The 19,695-nt window shown below is 39.2% G+C and overlaps 1 protein-coding gene across 2 annotated transcripts; it reads right to left on the bottom strand.

Moving 5' to 3' along the window:
• Nucleotides 1–334: 334 nt before the first annotated feature.
• Nucleotides 335–18,859, bottom strand: dnaja3a (DnaJ heat shock protein family (Hsp40) member A3a). 2 transcript variants are annotated; one of them, XM_079813219.1, is made up of 12 exons: nucleotides 18,620–18,859; nucleotides 16,951–17,087; nucleotides 16,635–16,718; nucleotides 16,339–16,545; nucleotides 13,701–13,853; nucleotides 13,481–13,628; nucleotides 13,330–13,394; nucleotides 9,627–9,755; nucleotides 7,764–7,879; nucleotides 7,583–7,680; nucleotides 7,406–7,508; nucleotides 1,832–2,431 (listed from the first exon to the last, which is right to left on the bottom strand). In XM_079813219.1, the coding sequence occupies exons 1-11, from the start codon at nucleotides 18,822–18,824 to the stop codon at nucleotides 7,420–7,422; spliced, it is 1,431 nt and encodes a 476-aa protein (XP_079669345.1). In that variant the 5' UTR covers nucleotides 18,825–18,859; the 3' UTR covers nucleotides 1,832–2,431; nucleotides 7,406–7,419. The 2 variants fall into 2 exon arrangements, with proteins under 2 accessions (XP_079669346.1, XP_079669345.1); XM_079813220.1 differs by lacking the exon at nucleotides 7,406–7,508 and having other exon boundaries at nucleotides 335–2,431.
• Nucleotides 18,860–19,695: the final 836 nt, after the last annotated feature.

Raw genomic sequence — 19,695 nt, 5'->3', positions numbered from 1 at the left:
AGTCACATATGTCCAAAGTAGTGGATCTAGATGTTAAAAAAAAGGAGTGATGTAGTGTTTAGGATATGCAGTATGAGGTTTACGACAGTGATGTTTTACGTTATGACGCACGGAGGTACGCCTGCCGTATTACGGTGTGTAAACAACAGTACACTAGCATTAAGCCCGCGAGGGATGACGGCTGTCTGTGTAATAACTGTCTGATGTCACAGTAAAGCATACTGAATGCACACGTCTGGTTTTCTTGTCAAATACTCAAATGAGAACATCACAACTACTGTTGCAGCTAGCGTTGCATTCGGAGGAAAATAGACAATAGAGATGGATCATCTTTAGCCATCCTTGGCATATTTATTTTTCTAGCTGCCGACACATCAGTCTCACGGTCAGACAGCTTTTTTTTAGAGAGAACCGTAAATCAAATGGGACAAACATAATAACGCAAAATGCGTCTTCCGTAGTTTCCACTTTTAGTGCCCCCTTGTGGCATACACATATGCATAATACAGAACAGTTCAGCATTACATTAATATACAACTGAGGACATAATGAACATATTTTTAACATTGTATCTTCATATCCATCAGTCTGAAGGTCTGGCTACGCAAAACGCGGAAGCCGGTTAGCAATGTAGCACTTTTGGTTCCCTTGTCCCAAAGTCATTGGGTTATTTCAATGGGGTTTTGGTTAAATAACTGAAATAAGGTCTGTGGTGAACACAAGCTCAAGACGTTTTATTCTACAACATAAAATACATCAGTATTACCTCACTCATGACTTTTTGAAGCTGTTATTTGACTTGAGAAAGAAGATTGCTAACAAGTGGCTAAATGGGACAACAGAGGCTCTAGGGGATAATAAACGTCATCACGCCATGGTAACCACAATGTGCGTTTCAGACGAGGTTGGACGTGGGAATATCCCAAAATAAATGTCCCACAGACCTCAGTGTATTCCAGTCAATCACATGTCACGTTCACGTTGATGATGTGACGTCACCATGACACTAGGAGGCATATATTTTGGGGTCAATTATGGCAAAACAGAATAAAACGAACAAAGGTTTCATTACATAAACTTAATGTCCAGTGTTAAAGTTTGTTTTTACGTTTATGCTCATTAGAAACTGGACTCGCCGACATCTTGGAAGTGACATCAAATGACATGTCTCACTGAGGTCAGGGTTGATCGATGTACCCCAATTTCAGAACTCGAATGTCCCACTTTGACTGGCATTCCAGACACTATTTCAAAGAAGGAGGTAGGGAAAATCCTAATCTGTCTGGAATGCGGCATCAGTCCACTTTTACACCCTCATTATGCTCTTATAAACTAACGTTAAATTCCCGGGAAGTGGTGTAGTCCGTTTATCTTAGCTTACCTTTAGATTTTGTCTTGATTGTCTTGATGGACAAAACATGCAAGTATCTTAAACTTTTGTTGATCAGAGCTTGTTTTTAGCGATAATCCGTAAAAGCCTATGGGAAAATCCTGGCTTTGTCTTGAGGGAACCAATACGATGCTAACTGCTGATTGGCCTACAAAGTGACATCATATCTGCACCACTCAATACATGTGAAAAAAAGTAGCTTGAGTTACTTGAAAAGGTAACTCAGATAGTTTGTTGAATATTTAAAAGTAATAGGTTACTTTAATAGTTACTTGAAAAAGTAATAGATTTTTTACAGTAAAGTTCTAGCAGTACTCACCTTTTTTTTGTGAATTACTGCATCAGAAAGTTACAGTATACTGTATAATACACACACACACACACACACACACACACACACACACACACACACACATATACATATATACAACAGAAACATTTATATGTTACACAGAGATTTTATTCATTATTGCATATTTATCTCTACAATAACACATTACAATTATTTTGATATTAACAGTGGTCTATGTACACTGCAAATGAAGCAGATGGATGTAACATTCAGTGACAAACAGCACAAACAAAGATCTTGAACATTGGACTTGATTAATCTGACATGTTTATTGTTACTGAACTAAAGAGTTTGCATCCATTTCTGAATCACTTAATTTCAGAATATCAGAAAAGGAAAAAAAACGGACTATGTAAAACCTTAACATAAAATTACAGACTAAAGAAAAGATCTGTTGTTCGTTTTGCTGCCAAGGCTGATATCACAATGTTTCACAGGTAAGACGGGGTGCGTAAATCATATTCCTCTGGGATCTGGAGGGATCTTCTCTTAGAAGTTAATGATAGATCCAGAGCTCTTCATTGCCTCCATCATGTGTGGTTCCTGAGGAGGGTTCAAGATGAATTCAATGCTGCATGTGTCCAACAACAGAAGACTCGTCTCCGACTCTTGTACGTCCATCAGGTTTTAGAGTGAATCTGAATCTCCACCAGCAAGACTTGTCTCTTAATTTCCAGCAGATCTTTTACCTTTAAAGACAAACAAATCGAAAAATGTATCTATGAGACGGAAAACATCAGTGGTTTTCAATCTTTTAAATGCCATGAACCCCCAAATATGACAGTCCTCATGTGAGAGACCCCATTCTAAAATTTTAAAGAGCACCTATCATGGAATTTTGAAATTTACCTTTCATGTAGTGTGTAACATAGATCTAAGTGAACAAAAACATCCTGCAAAATTTGAAATATGACAGTGCACCGTATATATAGTTATTTTCTTTCAAAAGTAAGAGTCGACTCTGAGTCATTTTTAAGAATCGTTAGAAGACCGAAGCTTTTTTCTCTGACTAGATGACGTCAACTTGTCAAGTTATTTGAATACGATACGCCCACTTATTGAACTCCAAGACGCCAGTGAAAACTAGAAAACATCATGGCGACGAGACGCTGTGTTCTGAAGTGCGACTCAAAAGCAAACTTTTTTTCATCTGCCCAAGGATGAGCATTTGAAGACTAAGTGGCTTGAAGACAAACCATACATCGTCACGATTGTGTGTTTATTAGTCGTCAAATGTATGTTTCGCGATCTCAGGAAGCTTTTATTATGTACTTCTATTATGGCACATGGTATCTTCTTCGTCTGTACCATATATGGACTACATGTGCACAGAGCGCCCTCCGGCTGCCAGTATGAATTGAAAACAACACATAAGAGACTCAATCGCTCATGATTAGGCTATATCTGTGCATTTTGAGGAAGTATTGAATAAAAAATACTCCTCTGTTTAGAAATTTGACACAGACATATGAGAATCTATCACTATTTCTCCTCATCTGCACACTTTTGAACTAAAAGCCATGAGGGATGTTGATTTGTCGCGAGTCTTCGTGAGGAGAATAGAGGAGTTTTTTTATGAATGAGATCAGCTGAGGCTCATATTACAATCAAACTGTACCGACGCGGTTTTCATATTCATAACTCCTGACACATATTAACAAATTACTGTCACTATAAGACTTTGATGGGCGTTCCGTTTCCGAAAATATCTGCACAGACTATACCAATCACAACTGACTGGGTCATCGGACCAATCACCGCAGATTAGCGTCACGTAAACGCGGGGTTTTGAAAAGTGAATCACTAAAGGAATCATTTGAGAATCGCTGTCAAAACAGGTAAAAATAAATGCATATTATAAGAAAACTAAAGTCTTTTTTGTCATTGCATGCATGCAAAACTGTTGTTGGGGACTTCTAAAACAATATTTGGAACATTTTAAATGCCATAATAGGTGCTCTTTAAAGACATCTAGACAGTTTCTTGTATAAAGGCTTATTCATATTATAAAAGTCTAAAATATTATTTGGAAGATATTTGTGAAAAAAATGTGAGTACAACTGAGAGAAATAAAGTCACAATTACCATTTTATTCCATATAAATGCATATAAAGATTCAAGGTAAACTTGGAAGTGCAAAAGTAATTTGACAAGCTTTGACAAGTATTTTTGATGGCTGCAAGTCGTGTAACTCGGCCAACAACAATTTTATTTTAGTCTACTTTTTTTTAAATCTAATGTTTATTTATTTTTATAAAATTTTCGATTATTTATTTTAATTATTTTATACTTTTTCTGTAAATATTTCCACAAACGCTGCCAGGTCTGCAAACAAAACTAGACCAATGGCCAATCAACAACAGACCAAAACTAGCCCAATAGAGACAGAGCGACACGCGTCATAATCTGAAGACCACGCCCACCGGGGGGGGGGAAACAATCAAACCGTCTCCATTGACTTTGCATTGCGGGAGGCTGCCTCCTTGTCATTTCGGACTTATTACAAAAAACTGTACAATGTATAAAAGCTGATATGTGACAAAGTGTACTGCAAACAAGCTAAACAAAACCCAGAAGCAAAAACCCAGACGTTTTTATAAGCTGTTGACCCAAAAAACGAGCGTTTAAGGACAAAAAAGTGGATTCAGGCCATTGAGACAGAGCGCTACAGGTCATATTACACTGATAACTACGGCGACTAGAGGGGAATGTAATCAACGACAGGAAATATCATATATATAACGGACATTTGGATATGTGACTTAACAGTGACAAAATGTTTACTGCACACATACACATACTGAGACATACTGAGTGTCAGGATCCCAAAATTTACCCATTCATCCTGCTGAAGCTTCACTTCGTATTGCCTGTATCCACTTTGATCTTCTTAAACGCTCGTTTTTTTTGGGTCGACAGCTTATAAAAACTTATTTCTGTGTTTTTTAGCTTGTTTGCTGTACACCTTGTCACATATCAGCTTTTAGACATTGTTCTGTTTTTTGTTATAAGTCCGAAATGACAATGAGGCAGCCTCCCGCAATGCAAAGTCAATGGAGAGCGTTGGATTGTTTTCCCCCCCGGTGTGGGCGTGGCCTAAATACGCTCTGTCTCTATGACCATTCAACAACAGCCCAAAAGTAGCCCAATGACCAATCGAAAACAGCCCAAAAGTAGCCCAATGACCAATCGAAAACAGCCCAAAACTAGCCCACTGACCAATCAAAAACAGCCCAAAACTAGCCCACTGACCATTCAACAACAGCCCAAAAGTAACCCAATGAACAATTAACAACAGCCCAAAACTATCCCAATGACCAATCAAAAACAGCCCAAAACTAGCCCACTGGCCAATTAAAAACAGACCAAAAGTAGCCCAATGGCCAACCAAAAACAGCTCAAAACTAGCCCACTGACCAATCAACAACAGCCCAAAAGTAACCCAATGGCCAATCAAAAACAGGCCAAACCTAGCCCAAAAAACAGCCCAAAAGTAACCCAATGGCCAATCATAAACAGCCCAAAACTATCCCAATGGCCAATCAAAAATAGCCCAAAACTAGCCCACTGACCAATCAACAACAGCCCAAAAGTAACCCAATGGCCAATCATAAACAGCCCAAAACTAATTCAATGGCCAATCAACAACAGACCAAAAGTAGCCCAATGACCATTCAACAACAGCCCAAAAGTAGCCCACTGACCAATCAAAAACAGCCCAAAAGTAGCCCAATGGCCAATTATAAACAGGCCAAAACTATCCCAATGGCCAATCAAAAACAGGCCAAACCTAGCCCAAAAAACAGCCCAAAAGTAACCCAATGGCCAATCATAAACAGCCCAAAACTATCCCAATGGCCAATCAAAAATAGCCCAAAACTAGCCCACTGACCAATCAACAACAGCCCAAAAGTAACCCAATGGCCAATCATAAACAGCCCAAAACTAATTCAATGGCCAATCAACAACAGACCAAAAGTAGCCCAATGACCATTCAACAACAGCCCAAAAGTAGCCCAATGACCAATCGAAAACAGCCCAAAAGTAGCCCACTGACCAATCGAAAACAGCCCAAAACTAGCCCACTGACCAATCAACAACAGCCCAAAAGTAGCCCAATGAACAATCAACAACAGCCCAAAACTAGCCCACTGACCAATCAAAAACAGCCCAAAAGTAGCTCAGTGGCCAACCAAAAACAGATCAAAACTAGCCCACTGACCAATCAACAACATCCCAAAAGTAGCTCAGTGGCCAACCAAAAACAGATCAAAACTAGCCCACTGACCAATCAAAAACAGCCCAAAAGTAGCCCAATGAACAATCAACAACAGCCCAAAACTAGCCCACTGACCAATCAAAAACAGCCCAAAAGTAGCTCAGTGGCCAACCAAAAACAGATCAAAACTAGCCCACTGACCAATCAACAACATCCCAAAAGTAGCTCAGTGGCCAACCAAAAACAGATCAAAACTAGCCCACTGACCAATCAAAAACAGCCCAAAAGTAGCTCAGTGGCCAACCAAAAACAGATCAAAACTAGCCCACTGACCAATCAAAAACAGCCCAAAAGTAGCTCAGTGGCCAACCAAAAACAGATCAAAACTAGCCCACTGACCAATCAACAACATCCCAAAAGTAACCCAATGGCCAATCATAAACAGCCCAAAACTATCCCAATGACCAATCAAAAACAGCCCAAAACTAGCCCACTGGCCAATTTAAAACAGACCAAAAGTAGCCCAATGGCCAACCAAAAACAGCTCAAAACTAGCCCACTGACCAATCAACAACAGCCCAAAAGTAACCCAATGGCCAATTATAAACAGGCCAAAACTATCCCAATGGCCAATCAAAAACAGCCCAAACCTAGCCCAAAAAACAGCCCAAAAGTAACCCAATGGCCAATCATAAACAGCCCAAAACTAGCCCACTGACCAATCAACAACAGCCCAAAAGTAGCCCACTGACCAATCAACAACATATTCCAAACATCAAAACTCTAAATATGCCACTCCCATACATAAAATACACACTGTCCCGTCACTGTTATGCGTTATAGACATTTTCACCTTTGCAATCACAATATAGTAGTATTCATAATTAGTTGGTTCAACGCATCATAAAACTCACGGTTCAGATCATATCACGTTTTTTGAGTTTCGGATCAGATAATTTTCCAGATCAGCAAAAAAATAAATAAATGACTAATTGGGGACGGGGGGCAGATATAACTTTGCTTTCCATTTATTACTTGAAGCAAACTTTAAGTACTTCGATACCACAGCAAAAACTGCTATCCTAACTAATAAAGTTCAAACATGAAAGGCAATAAAAAACAATTCTGTGGGAAGGACTGCAGACATGGCAACCCTGCCTCTAGCGATCCTTAGCTGCACCCAGTTAAAAAAAAACCCTGCAATAGACACTAAATGGAGTTAATAAGTCTTACAAATAACTTCGGAGCTGAATATATGACATTTATCTACTTATTACTGTTCATTCTGTCATACATTAAGTGAGCTTCAGGTGCTATTTTGGACGATTGACAGACAGCCGCAAACCAGATTCTGAACCTCGATAATGACATTTTACCAATTTTCCCAATCCCTAAAATCATTCAAATGGTTTTCAGAGTCGTAGCTTAAAACAAATCATCATACCTGCTTTGTGGCTGTCAAGAGGAGCTAAACATTTTCTTTAATTTGGAGAAAAAGCCCTCGTCTTTCTGTTTGTGCCCTGTCTCAGCCTGATTACTGCCCCCTCCTGGACAGAAACAGGTACTGGTTTTAACATGACCGCCCCAGATTCCACAGTTGATGTGACTGAACTAACACTACCTGCTGTGGTGCTGGTCACGCCATTGACGGTTCCCTCCACATCGGTCTCGTCCTCCGCATAGCTCATCATAAGGCCTCGTTGTCGGTCTGTCAACATCCTGGACAGAAGACAAATGGATGGATCAGCCATTTTAATGTTCAACAGTGACATATGTCTTTTATCATATGTAAGAAGTCTTACTTAGGGATTTTGATCTTGACGTGGACGTAGTGGTCACCGTAACCATAGCCGCTGACCCGCGGTATACCTTTACCAGAGAGGCGGATCCTCTGATCGGTCTGGATTCCCGATGGGATCTACGAGAACATTCACTGATTGAACGACTGTGTTTACATGCATAAGAATATCCTGATTAGTATTAGAATATGGTCATGTTAAATGAACACTTCACTTTTTTTGAAAATAGGCTCATTTTACAAGTCCCCTAGAGTTTAATATTTGAGTTTTACCGTTTTTGAATCCATTCAGCCGATCTTTGTATCTGGCGGTAGCACTTTTAGCATAGCTTAGCATACATCATTGATTCTGATCAGTCCATTAGCATCTCATTCAAAGACACTTTCAATATTTTTCCTATTTAAAACTTGACTCTTCTACAGTTACATCGTGTGCTAAGACCAACTGAAAATGAAAAGTTGCGATTTTCTACACCTATATGGCTAGGAACTACTTTCTCATTCCTGCGTAATAGTCGCGGATCTTCACGGCCGTACCATGGCTGCAACAGCACAATGATATTACAGCGGCTGAAAGTAGCCCAGCTAGGTAACTTTCAATGTGACCCGCACTAAGTTTGTGTAGTTGCAGAGAAAGTTTCAGGCTTGCAGCCGACAAATTGTGTTGTGGATTTACCTGTGTGATTAGCCATGGTTCTGTGTGTTGTAAAGGGCTGTGATAGTAAGTCGAAGGTGTAACTACCACCATGTTTCACAGAATACCAACGAATCATTGCGCCGCTGCAGCCATGGTACGGCCGCGAAGATCCGCGACTATTACGCAGGAATGAGAAAGTAGTTCCTAGCCATATAGGTGTAGATAGGGCTGTCGCGGTTATGAAATGTACCTTGCGGTTATTATAGGTGGCTCAATAGCGCGGTCTGCGGTATTACCGCCGTTTTTTTTTTACAAACCTAATTTATCCTGATTTTACTGCATAAAAAGCTCTGTTGTTGAGTTATGTAGCATAAATTGTTGCTTTTTAACTGACAAAGATACACATTTTAAAACATTTTTGTTTATTGTTAAATGCAAAACAGCAACAAGAACATGCCTTTTCCCATTAAAAAAATAAAAGAAATCAAATAATTTTAACGTATCATTGATATAATTGTCCCTATATCGAGGATCTATAAAACTGGCCTTTGCCAAAAGCTTTTGTAAGGCAGCTGGTTCATACTTCCCCTGTAGAACACTACACATTTTGTGCTTTATGTCCGATGTTAAGGTGGTATCCTCGCTTGATGGTTTAAGCATATCTTCTGTCAGGAGTTTCAGGACGGGTTTGACAGAAGACACTGTAACGTAGCTTTCGCCAGACAGCAGATCCGTAAACTCAGCCGCGGGTTGGGTACTCTTGTATCATTATTAATTTATTTAACATCAAATGCACATGACGAATTGTAAAACAAGGCCACAAAAAAAAAAAAAACGGAACACTGCGGTTGCTTTCCTTCCTCTGCGGTTGGCTTGTCAATAGCGCGGTATTACAATATTGCGGTTACCGCGACAGCCCTAGGTGTAGAAAATCGCAACTTTTCATTTTCAGTTGGTATTAGCACACGAATTAACTGTAGAAGGAGTCAAGTTTTAAATAGGAAAAATATTGAAAGTGTCTTTGGTCATTTTTTGAATGAGATGCTAATGGACTGATCAGAATCAATGATGTATGCTAAGCTATGCTAAAAGTGCTACCGCCAGATACAAAGATCGGCTGAATGGATTCAAAAACTGTAAAACTCAACTATTTAACTCTAGGGGACTTGTAAAATGAGCCTATTTTCAAAAAAAGTGGAGTGTTCCTTTCACATCACCACGATGTCCCACCGAGAGATTGACGGTCTCATGCAGTCCTTGCGCTCTGACCGTGCCACCCAATATGGCCTGAGCCACAGAGATCATGACGTCAGAGTGGATGTCAGCACCGTCTCTCCTGAAGACCGGACTCTTCTGGACCTGAGAACATAAGCAGAGACAATTAGCCTGGCGTACACAAGCAGGATCTGGGATTAGACATGATCACATGTGTTCCTGCTTAATCCAGTTCATTCAAAGGAACAGACTTCAGTCTTCAGATCAGGTAACAAAAGACAGAAAGCCCTGGCAAGAGCACATATCAGATCATTTAGAGGGTAAATAGCTATGTTGATAGTCCCATTGCTAACAAATATTTTAAACCAGTTTTTGACAGATTCCTAAATTATTTGTGTTTTCTCTTTATTATGGCAGGTGGTCTAATACATTTGTATCTCGGGAGCATTAAACAATTTTCTACTGAAAATGATAAATGTTTGAGTAGATTTTACTGGTACTACATAAAATAGTTAATTGGAGCTTAGTTTGAATGCTAAAAAAAACAACGGTCCAAACAGAAAAGGTATGATACAAGTTATCAGCAAAAACATATAGAATATTATATATATTAGTGCTGTGAATTTTTTTACTAATTAATAAAAAAAACTCGGTAATTAATCATGATTGACCGCAATTAAAAAACATTGGGGTTTTTAATATTTTCGATATTGTAATAATTTCAGTTACTTTCCAAATTAATGAAGAAACAATTTAAAGACAACTTAATCTTTACATAAACCCATTAAACTAAATGTTATATTTACCCGTGGCCTTCCCTGTTAAACATAGTCTACACAGAAATTTAAGTTAAAGTTATCAACACCTTTCTGAACTGCATAAATAATAAATGAAATATAGATGAATCATCATTAAAGCTACAATTTTCTCTGTTCCCTTTGTTCTGTGATGAACATTAATGACAGACATCATCAGTGCTGCTGTCACTTTAAGATCGGCCGCTGCCAAACATGACTCGGATCTGACGCGCTGTCCCGCACATCTCATTTTCTCACAAGTTCATTTAAGACGTTAACTAATTTAAGACTCCTATTATAAGAATACTCAACAAAACTGGCATTTTGGCTAAATTCTCTGTTGTTGTTGTTGTTATTTTTTGTTCAAGAGAGAAAGAGAACTATGTGTGCACGAGACTGGCGAGTGTGTGTGTGTCAGGGTGTCCCTCTATTAGCTCGCTAGCTTCCTAGGTGGTGAATCAGTGTACTATACATGAATGTGGCCGACTCCCTGATGAGTGCCCTGACTAGGGAGCGGATTGAGAGCACCCACACAGACAGGACATTGACAGACAGTGCGGTCTATTTTGTCTTAGATGGTTTAAAAGCATTTACATGAATAAGAGCGTGATCATATAATTTAACGCTGGGCAAAAGTGGATATAAAAACGGATGCTGCATTAATTGTGTTAAATATTTTTAATGCGTTAAACTGAAATGTATCGCCCACGTTAACGTGTTCATTTGCCCAGCACTAATATATAAAAACATTAATTTCTAATAAATAGAACTAAATACATACATATTAAAATTAACTAAGATAAAATGTTTTTATTAATTGCATTATTTATTCATTTTAATTGCATTAGCATAACAATTAAAAAGTTAGAAACATGCACATGAATTTGATTTATAGTTTCAAATAGTTTCCTTTTGCTTCAATGACAGCAGTTTTTTGTTTATTTTGTTAGCAACATAGAAATAGTACAGATTTAAAAAAACAAAAGTACAAAAATCTTCCTTGTTTTAGATTATTTTTTAGGGTGCCAATTAGGGTTGGGTACCGTTCACATTTTAACCGGTATCGGTACCCAACGGTACCTTTTTTCGGTATTTTTAGGATGTTTACATAAATAACTGTAAAGAACCTGTAAGTCATTTATAAAAGTGTTATTGACATTATGCCAGAGCTGCTCTGGTCGCTGTCTGCCATTTTCTGTGATGTTTGATTACTGTAATATTTACTAGTAAATAGTAGGCTTCTAGCTACTTAATTTAATTCATAAAAACAATCATATTATTATTTTTTCTTTTTAATTTCATTTCTATGAAAAGATTTCCCACAAATTAAGTGTTGTGTATTTTCTGGTAATCAAATGAAGACATAAAACATTCATTTAATTTATCTTTGAATTTAATTAAACTTTTTTTGTCAAACAAAGTGCTGCACAACTGAGCTTTATATGGTTAAAATTAAAACATGAAGAAAAATTGTAATTTATAAAAATATAAAAAAAACTTAAAAGAATAAAGTTTTGATCGTTTGTTATTATTACATTAGTCTAAGTATTATTATTACATTGAGACGCATCTAAATTCTACTTTACAACAGTAATTTATTTGTCAAGTTAGCCAAACTTTTATTTTGACGGGTTGCCGTTCATTTGAGTTTGTGAGTGTTTATGATATGACGGTAGTTTTTCTCAAATGAAATGGTAAAATGCTCATGAAGTGACTCAGTGGCTCTGGAGATGACGTTCATGTCGTCATAGGGAACAGGAACTCTACCAGTGACATAAGTGTATGTTGACTGGCCAAAATGTTACATACTTACTCGGCAAACATACAGAAAGCTAATGTTAACTGCACATAAACATACCAAATGACACACAACAAAAACACAGCTCCGATCCCGGCATCTTCCAGTTGTTGACGTTGTTGAATGCTACGCATAAATGACGTCACTGTACGCCGGTTTATGTCACTTCAGAGTTAGTTCCTTCTGGAGGTGCCAATGCAACCAGGAAAATGGCCCAAGAGGAAAATTTAGGCCCTGTCCCAAACGGCACACTTCATGTGCACTTTCGGTCTTGTGGACTTACAATGGCTGCTATGTGTCCGTTAAAGGGCTAGTTCACCCAAAAATGGCGATTTCAAAACACGGCATCATGAAGCTTTGAAGAGTTATGAATCAGTGAGTCGATTCAGCAGTTTGAATCGCCAAATTTCAGCAGCTTGACACGCGATCCGAATCATGATTCGACTCACTGATTCATAACGCTTCGAAGCTTCATGATGCCGTGGTTTGAAATCGTCATCACTATAGAAGTCGTTATTTAGGGGTTTTTTGAGCACAAAAACTATTCTCGTCACTCCATAAAGTTATTGTAGAACCACTGTAGTGAGATGGACTTTGTAACGACGTCTTTAGTACCTTTTAAGGGTCTTGAGAGTGAACCGTGCATTGTGCCAATGGAGGCCTTTCAGAGCCATCAGATTTACACTAAAATATCTTCATTTGTGTTCTGAAGATGAACGGAGGTCTTACGGGTGTCCAACGACATGAGGGTGAGTAATTAATGACAGAATTTTCATTTTTGGGTGAACTAACCCTTTAAGTCCACAACACCGCAGGGTGTCCCATTTGTTATTTTAGGTCTCAGAAGGGTGCTCGCTAGCGCCCCCTTTGAGGTTGATATGAGCTCTCGATGCGGACTTCTGCCGAGCAGCGGACTTCTTCCCGGCAGTCAAAGAGGCATTACGTCTTGAAAGTGCGGACTCAGAGGAAGACCATGAGGGTTTAAGGTGCCATTTGGGACAGGGCCAAAGTTCTGTGGGGAACCGCGCTGGTGGATAATTCCTATAACAGCGAAACCCCCTCATGTAACCACTTGACACGTGCTTAGATACTTCCTAAAACCTCAACGCAACGTTATACTCACTCTGAATGTAATGAAGATCTCTTTCTTCCCCACAGGCATTCGGACCGTCTGCCCATCTTCAATTCCTGAACAACACAGTAAACAAAACCTCAAAACTCAATCCCTTCACTCAAACTTGTCTCACCTCAACAAAGACGACCGGCTAACTCACCAGCAGGAACAGGCACCGTGACGGTTTTCCTCTGTTTGGTCTGTCCCGTTCCTCGACACGCCGTACAGGGCGATGTGATGACCGAGCCCCTTCCGCCACAGCGGCGGCAGGTGGACCGCATCACGAAAGGCCCTGTGTTCACCGTCTCCTACAAGGACAAGCGATACGTTGAGTTATCGGCATGTCTAAATGACTTTATGTGCTTCAGGGCGTCACTTACCATGCCAGTCCCATTGCAGTTCCCGCAGTGCTGGACTTTAGATCCGGGCTCATGGCCTCGGCCGTCACAGCGCTGACACGTGCCCTCGATGTTGACGGTGATCTCCTTATTCACTCCTTTGGCAGCCTGAGTGAACGTGAGCTCCATGACATACTGTTAACAAACAGAACAGCGTTCAATTATGCATGCCGTTTAATTTCTTTGTTTAACAGTTCTGTCTAATACATATTATGTATTATTAAACTAATGAAGACGGGAGCGATGTGTGCTCAAACGCTCTCAGCACTGTCAAAATAAAAGTCTGGTGCGGTGTCAAAATAAAAGTCTGTAACACAGGAAATCTTATCAGCCGATGACAATATTTAAAAAAAAATGCCACATAGCAGCCAATATACACTATATTGAAAAGTTCTGGGACGCCTGCCTTTACATGCACATGAACTTTAATGACATCCCATTCTTAATCCGTAGGGTTTAATATGGAGTTGGCCCACCCTTTGCAGCTATAATGCTGCGTTCACACCAAACGCGAATAGAGCGTCAAAATTGCGTCTAGTTGGGCGCTCTAACATTTTGAATCCACTCCAGGAGAAATATGTCATAAAACACCACACTGCCTCTTTTCATTTTCATTAACAATATATATTAAGCATTAATAGCCACACAAATGTGGTCCTGGCAACTCCTACATTATCTTCACTGCATGTATATTTAAATATACTTAAAAAAATAAAGTTATGAAACTTCTCTTTGCCCTCAATCAAAACAATTTGGCAGACAACAAATTATAGATTCATGACACCAAAGATCGCCCGTTAGATCCACAAAAGACGAACCACTACAGGACATCAGAGCCAGCGGCAAACGTCAGAAGGACAAGCCGAGGAAAGGCTGCTCTCGCCGGGGTTAATGAGCGCTGAGTGCCCGGTGATCACCTGGATCTCACAACTCCACAAACGCAAGATTTTTTTTTAAATAGGCACTCTCTTTATAAATAAACCACAGATTTAAGCTTTAAACAACTACATTCTCACCTGAAAAAGTTTTAAAACTGCATTTTGTGACACAATAGTAGTATTTTTAAATTATGCAGGGTTTCTCATCACGTCACTTTACCAGCAGCAAGCAGGCTCCTGATTGGTTAACGCGGCGCGAATTGACGCCAAAGTTCAAATTTTTTTCCGAACATCAGACGCAAATTTGCTTCAAACGCGTGAATGCACAAAAAGCACCACTCGAGCATAACGCGCGTATCGCGCAAGACGCTCAATTCCATCAACGCGCCTTTCCATTGACTTAACATTGAAATCACTTGCTCCTGACGCTCTATTAGCGTTTGGTGTGAACGCAGCATAACAGCTTAAACTCTTCTGGGAAGGCTTTCCACAAGGTTTAGGAGTGTGTTTATGGGAATTTTTGACCAGTCTTCTAGAAGCGCATTTGTGAGGTCTAGGGATGGGACAATTACTGGTTTCACGATAAAATGTACTGACAGTTAGTTTTATCGTTTAAAATTGAATTATCATTAAAACCATGTTTGATTATAGTCATTTTTAAAACTCGCGGTAAATCCTGTCCAGCCAGCATCAGTCTTTTTTAACCAAACATTTACAGGGACATATTGAATTGAGATTAATGTTTTAATTCTTACCTGTTCAAAAATTAATTTTGTACAGTGTACAAAAAGATCATCCAGACAAGATACAATGTTATAGTGGTATTAATAGTAAATTCCTCTGATTTCATTTTTCATTCAATTTTTCATTTCATTTCATTTCATTCAAAAACAGAAAAGCAAGACAGCAAGTCGCATTTGAATGAAACGAGTGAGCTTGTCCATGGATGTGCGCTGTGTTATAATGTGCTGCTATTGACGACGGTCATTATAAGGAAGGAAATGCCACAGAATATAATCTTGCTTAAAAAAAGTGCATAGACCTGCTTGATTTATTTATTCTTTGTTGATTTTCAAATATAAAACTTGTTGAAATGTTTTCAGTGTGCATCAGTTCTTTTTTTAACACTTTCAAAAAACACTTTCCAAAGCTTTGCATTGCACTTGGTGATGTAAGGCTTGGATGAGCTGCTCGGCCATGGAAACCCATTCCCTGAAGCTCTACACACTGTTCTTGAGCTAATCTGAAGGCCACATGAAGTTTGGAGGTCTGTAGCTAATGACTCTGCAGAAAGTTGGCGACTACTGTACACTGTGACCCTCAGCATGTGCTGACCCCGCTCTGTGATTTTACATGGCCTACCACTTCGTGGCTGAGTTGCTTTTGTTCCCAATTGCTTCACTTTGTTATAACACCACTAACAGTTGACTGGACTTATTGCACAGGTGGAAACCTATCACAGTACCACGCTTGAGTTCACTGAACTCCTGAGAGCGACCCATTCTTTCACTAATGTTTGTAGAAGCATCTGCATGCCTAGTGCTTGATTTTATACACCTGTGGCCATGGAAGTGATTGGAGCACCTGAATTCAATGATTTGGAGGAGTGTCCCAATACTTTTGGCAATATAGTGTATATGCCTTACCGATATATCAGTCGACCACTCCTCAAATCTGATTGGCTGCCTTCTTCACACTTACTTAAAATACATTAGATATCTACAGCTGAGACCATATCTGACCTCTTGTGGCTGATCGAAGATGGCATTAAAATCCCCAAAGCCTCGAGCTCCAGAAAACTCGCCAAAGATCTTGCGGAAAAGCTCCTCGGGGTCGATGCTGGCCCCTCCGCTCCAGTACTGCTGATGTCCTGCACCGGCCTGACCCGCATCAAACCCGGCGGAACCATACGTGTCGTACTGTTTCCTCTTCCCCTCGTCACTGAGCACCTGAGGACAAAGCATCCGCCCAATGGAAACTCATTATTCCTACCGGACTCGGATATCAGAACAATCGTTCAGAGGGAGACGCCTCAAACCTCGTAGGCTTCAGCCAGCTGCGCAAACTTCTCCTTAGCTTGAGGGTCGTCTTTGTTAGTGTCTGGATGATACTTCTTCGCCATCTGAATGGGGAAAGAATGAATCATGGTCAAAAGACAGAAATTACACTTTACCTCAGGGAATATTTCATCTAAATTGACCACTGCTTTACCAAAAAAAAAGAAGCTATTTAAAATTTCCAGTTACTGCCCAGGAAAAGAGATACCCAAAAGTGTGCTAATATAGTATGAATAGCTGTGACAACTAGCCCCGGTCTGTATATTAGGCAAACGCACACTAGCCAGGTGTCTTTACCTGGTAATAAGCTTTCTTAATCTCCTTCTGCGTTGCAGACCGTGGAACTCCTAAGATCTGGTAGAAGTCCTGTTTTCTTGCAGGAGAGCTGGTGTGGAACGACATCTTGCACATGAGATGAGAAGAAGGGCCCGCGGCTGTGACAAACAATACTATGATTACTTTTGATTTGAAATATGAACAGCATATTTACTATGGTTTTACTACAGTAACATGTAGCAACTAAAGCATTTTTACCACCGATCACTTAAAAAAAAAAACTGTACAAAACTGCACTTATGCAGAATTTATTTGGTAACACTTTACAATAAGGATCGTTAGTTAACATTAGCTAACTACATTAGTTAACATGAACTAATAATGAACTGCACTTATAAAGCATTTGTTTATCTTTGTTAATGTTAATTTCGGCATTTACTAATGCATTATTACAATTTTGTTAACAGTTAATGCACTGTGAACTAACATGACCAAACCATGAACAGCTGTATTTTTATTAACTAACGTTAACAAGGATGAACTAACGCTGAACAGAGGTGTTGTTCATGGTTATTTCATGTTAACTAATGCATTACTAATGCTAACTAATACAACCTTATTGTAAAGTGTTACCATATATTTTAGTGTTTACAAAACATCACACATAAATCAATAAATAGTGAAATGCAATAAACAACACAATTAGTGGAGTCAGAATTAGCTTTTAGATATTTTTGATATCTATCAAATTTAAATTTTCTGTTTAGAAATATAACTGTTAAATTGAGTCCTCATTTAATTTAAATATATGGGTTGTATTGTTATTATGTTAATACGTCACTAAATATCAAGGAAATTCCAGAAAATATGCAAAGTATAATTTCACCATATACACAACCAAAACCATTACAAATATTTACCACAGTTTTGACATGAAATATATATATATATATATATATATATATATATATATATATAAATAGTGTAGTGACACCATGGCACAATAAATGTCAGACAACAAAATCATTTGAAATGTTAAAAACTACTATCATGGGACGTTTTGTAAGCGAATCAATTTTAATGGATCTAAACATGGTGATGAGAAGCATTCGGGGTTTACCCAGTGGTTATGATGACTGTGATAGTTTAGAGGTTTGTTAATTCCTGAACTATGTTTACTACAGTAAACTTCAGGTCAGATCCGGTCTTATCTAGGGATCAAATGGAGATCTACATTGGTAAAAGACGGCCACAATGGCAGCACATCACAACATTCCCATCCTACTAAGGGGTATTTTGGAAATGCTTTCATCATTTTCTCTGTAATAATAAGGCATGTAGACTCAAGTGTCTTCATTAGTCCAGCTGACAGTCACTGCTGAACTACAACAAGGTCAGAGAAGTTTCTGGACACTGAGCCAAACCAAGTCTGTGATTTCTCAGTAGATCCAAACTCTTATTCACACATTATCGTTATTAGGTAGCTTTTGATCAAAGTGATTACATGTATTTATAATTGCTCCATGTTTGCTTTCTGACCTTACATGTTGCAATTGAACGAATAAGGTTATTCATCATAATGTCATCTAACATATGAAGCTGAATCTATATCGATCAGATCAGACCTCATGTTTTAAACGCAGAGTTAGTAGTTTGTATGCAGTTGGATGCTCAGGCCTTTCTGTCTCACCTGTCATGCCGCTCAATGTCACCGCACTCCCGGCTCCTCCAGCGACCCCGCCGCGCGCTGTCCAGATCGGCCGGCCCGACAGCGTCGAGAGGCTCCTGTGGGCTCCATCCGCGCCGGAGATGAAGGGCGAGCAGGCCCGTCTGTGGCTGGAGGACACGGCCACTGTGATCCAGCGTGCAGAGCTGCGAACCGCTGAACACGCCATCTTTGCCACTCACTGACACGAGAGTGACTGCGCATGTGCGAGCGGCACGCCGCGCACGCATGCGCATTACTATTAAGAGGGAGATTCTTGGTTAGCCTGGCCATTCCTTGGCACTGCTGAAATAGAGTGGATGGGCTCGTGAAGTTACTGAATGAATTTATGTTTTAATGTATCTCAACATTAAACACAATTTATTATAGTGAAATACGATATACAACGCAAAGCCAAAATAATTAAAAATACGTTAAACAAGCTAAGCCTTTTACAATTCGGTTCAGTCTCAGAGGAGTCAGAATTCGCTTTAGAAAAAATGTAAGAAATAGCATCTATCTATCTATCTATCTATCTATCTATCTATCTATCTATCTATCTATCTATCTATCTATCTATCTATCTATCTATCTATCTATCTATCTATCTATCTATCTATCTATCTATCTATCTATCTATCTATCTATCTATCTATCTATCTATCTATCTATCTATCTATGTCTCTATCACCTGTGTGTCTGTCTGTCTGTCTCTATCTATCTATCTATCTATCTGTCTGTCTGTCTGTCTGTCTGTCCGTCCGTCCGTCCGTCCGTCCGTCCGTCCGTCCGTCCGTCTCTATCTATCTATCTATCTATCTATCTATCTATCTATCTATCTATCTATCTATCTATCTATCTATCTATCTATCTATCTATCTATCTATCTATCTATCTATCTATCTATCTATCTATCTATCTATCTGTCTGTCTGTCTGTCTGTCTGTCTGTCTGACCGTCTGTCTGTCTGTCTATCTATCTATCTATCTATCTATGTCTCTATCACCTGTGTGTCTGTCTGTCTGTCTGTCTGTCTGTCTCTATCTATCTATCTATCTATC

This window comes from Gobio gobio (genome assembly GCF_949357685.1).
Source record: "Gobio gobio genome assembly, chromosome: 1".
NCBI classification, from domain to species: domain Eukaryota; kingdom Metazoa; phylum Chordata; class Actinopteri; order Cypriniformes; family Gobionidae; genus Gobio; species Gobio gobio.
Note: the sequence above shows the minus strand (reverse complement) of the source record. Positions and strands in the feature narration are given on the sequence as shown.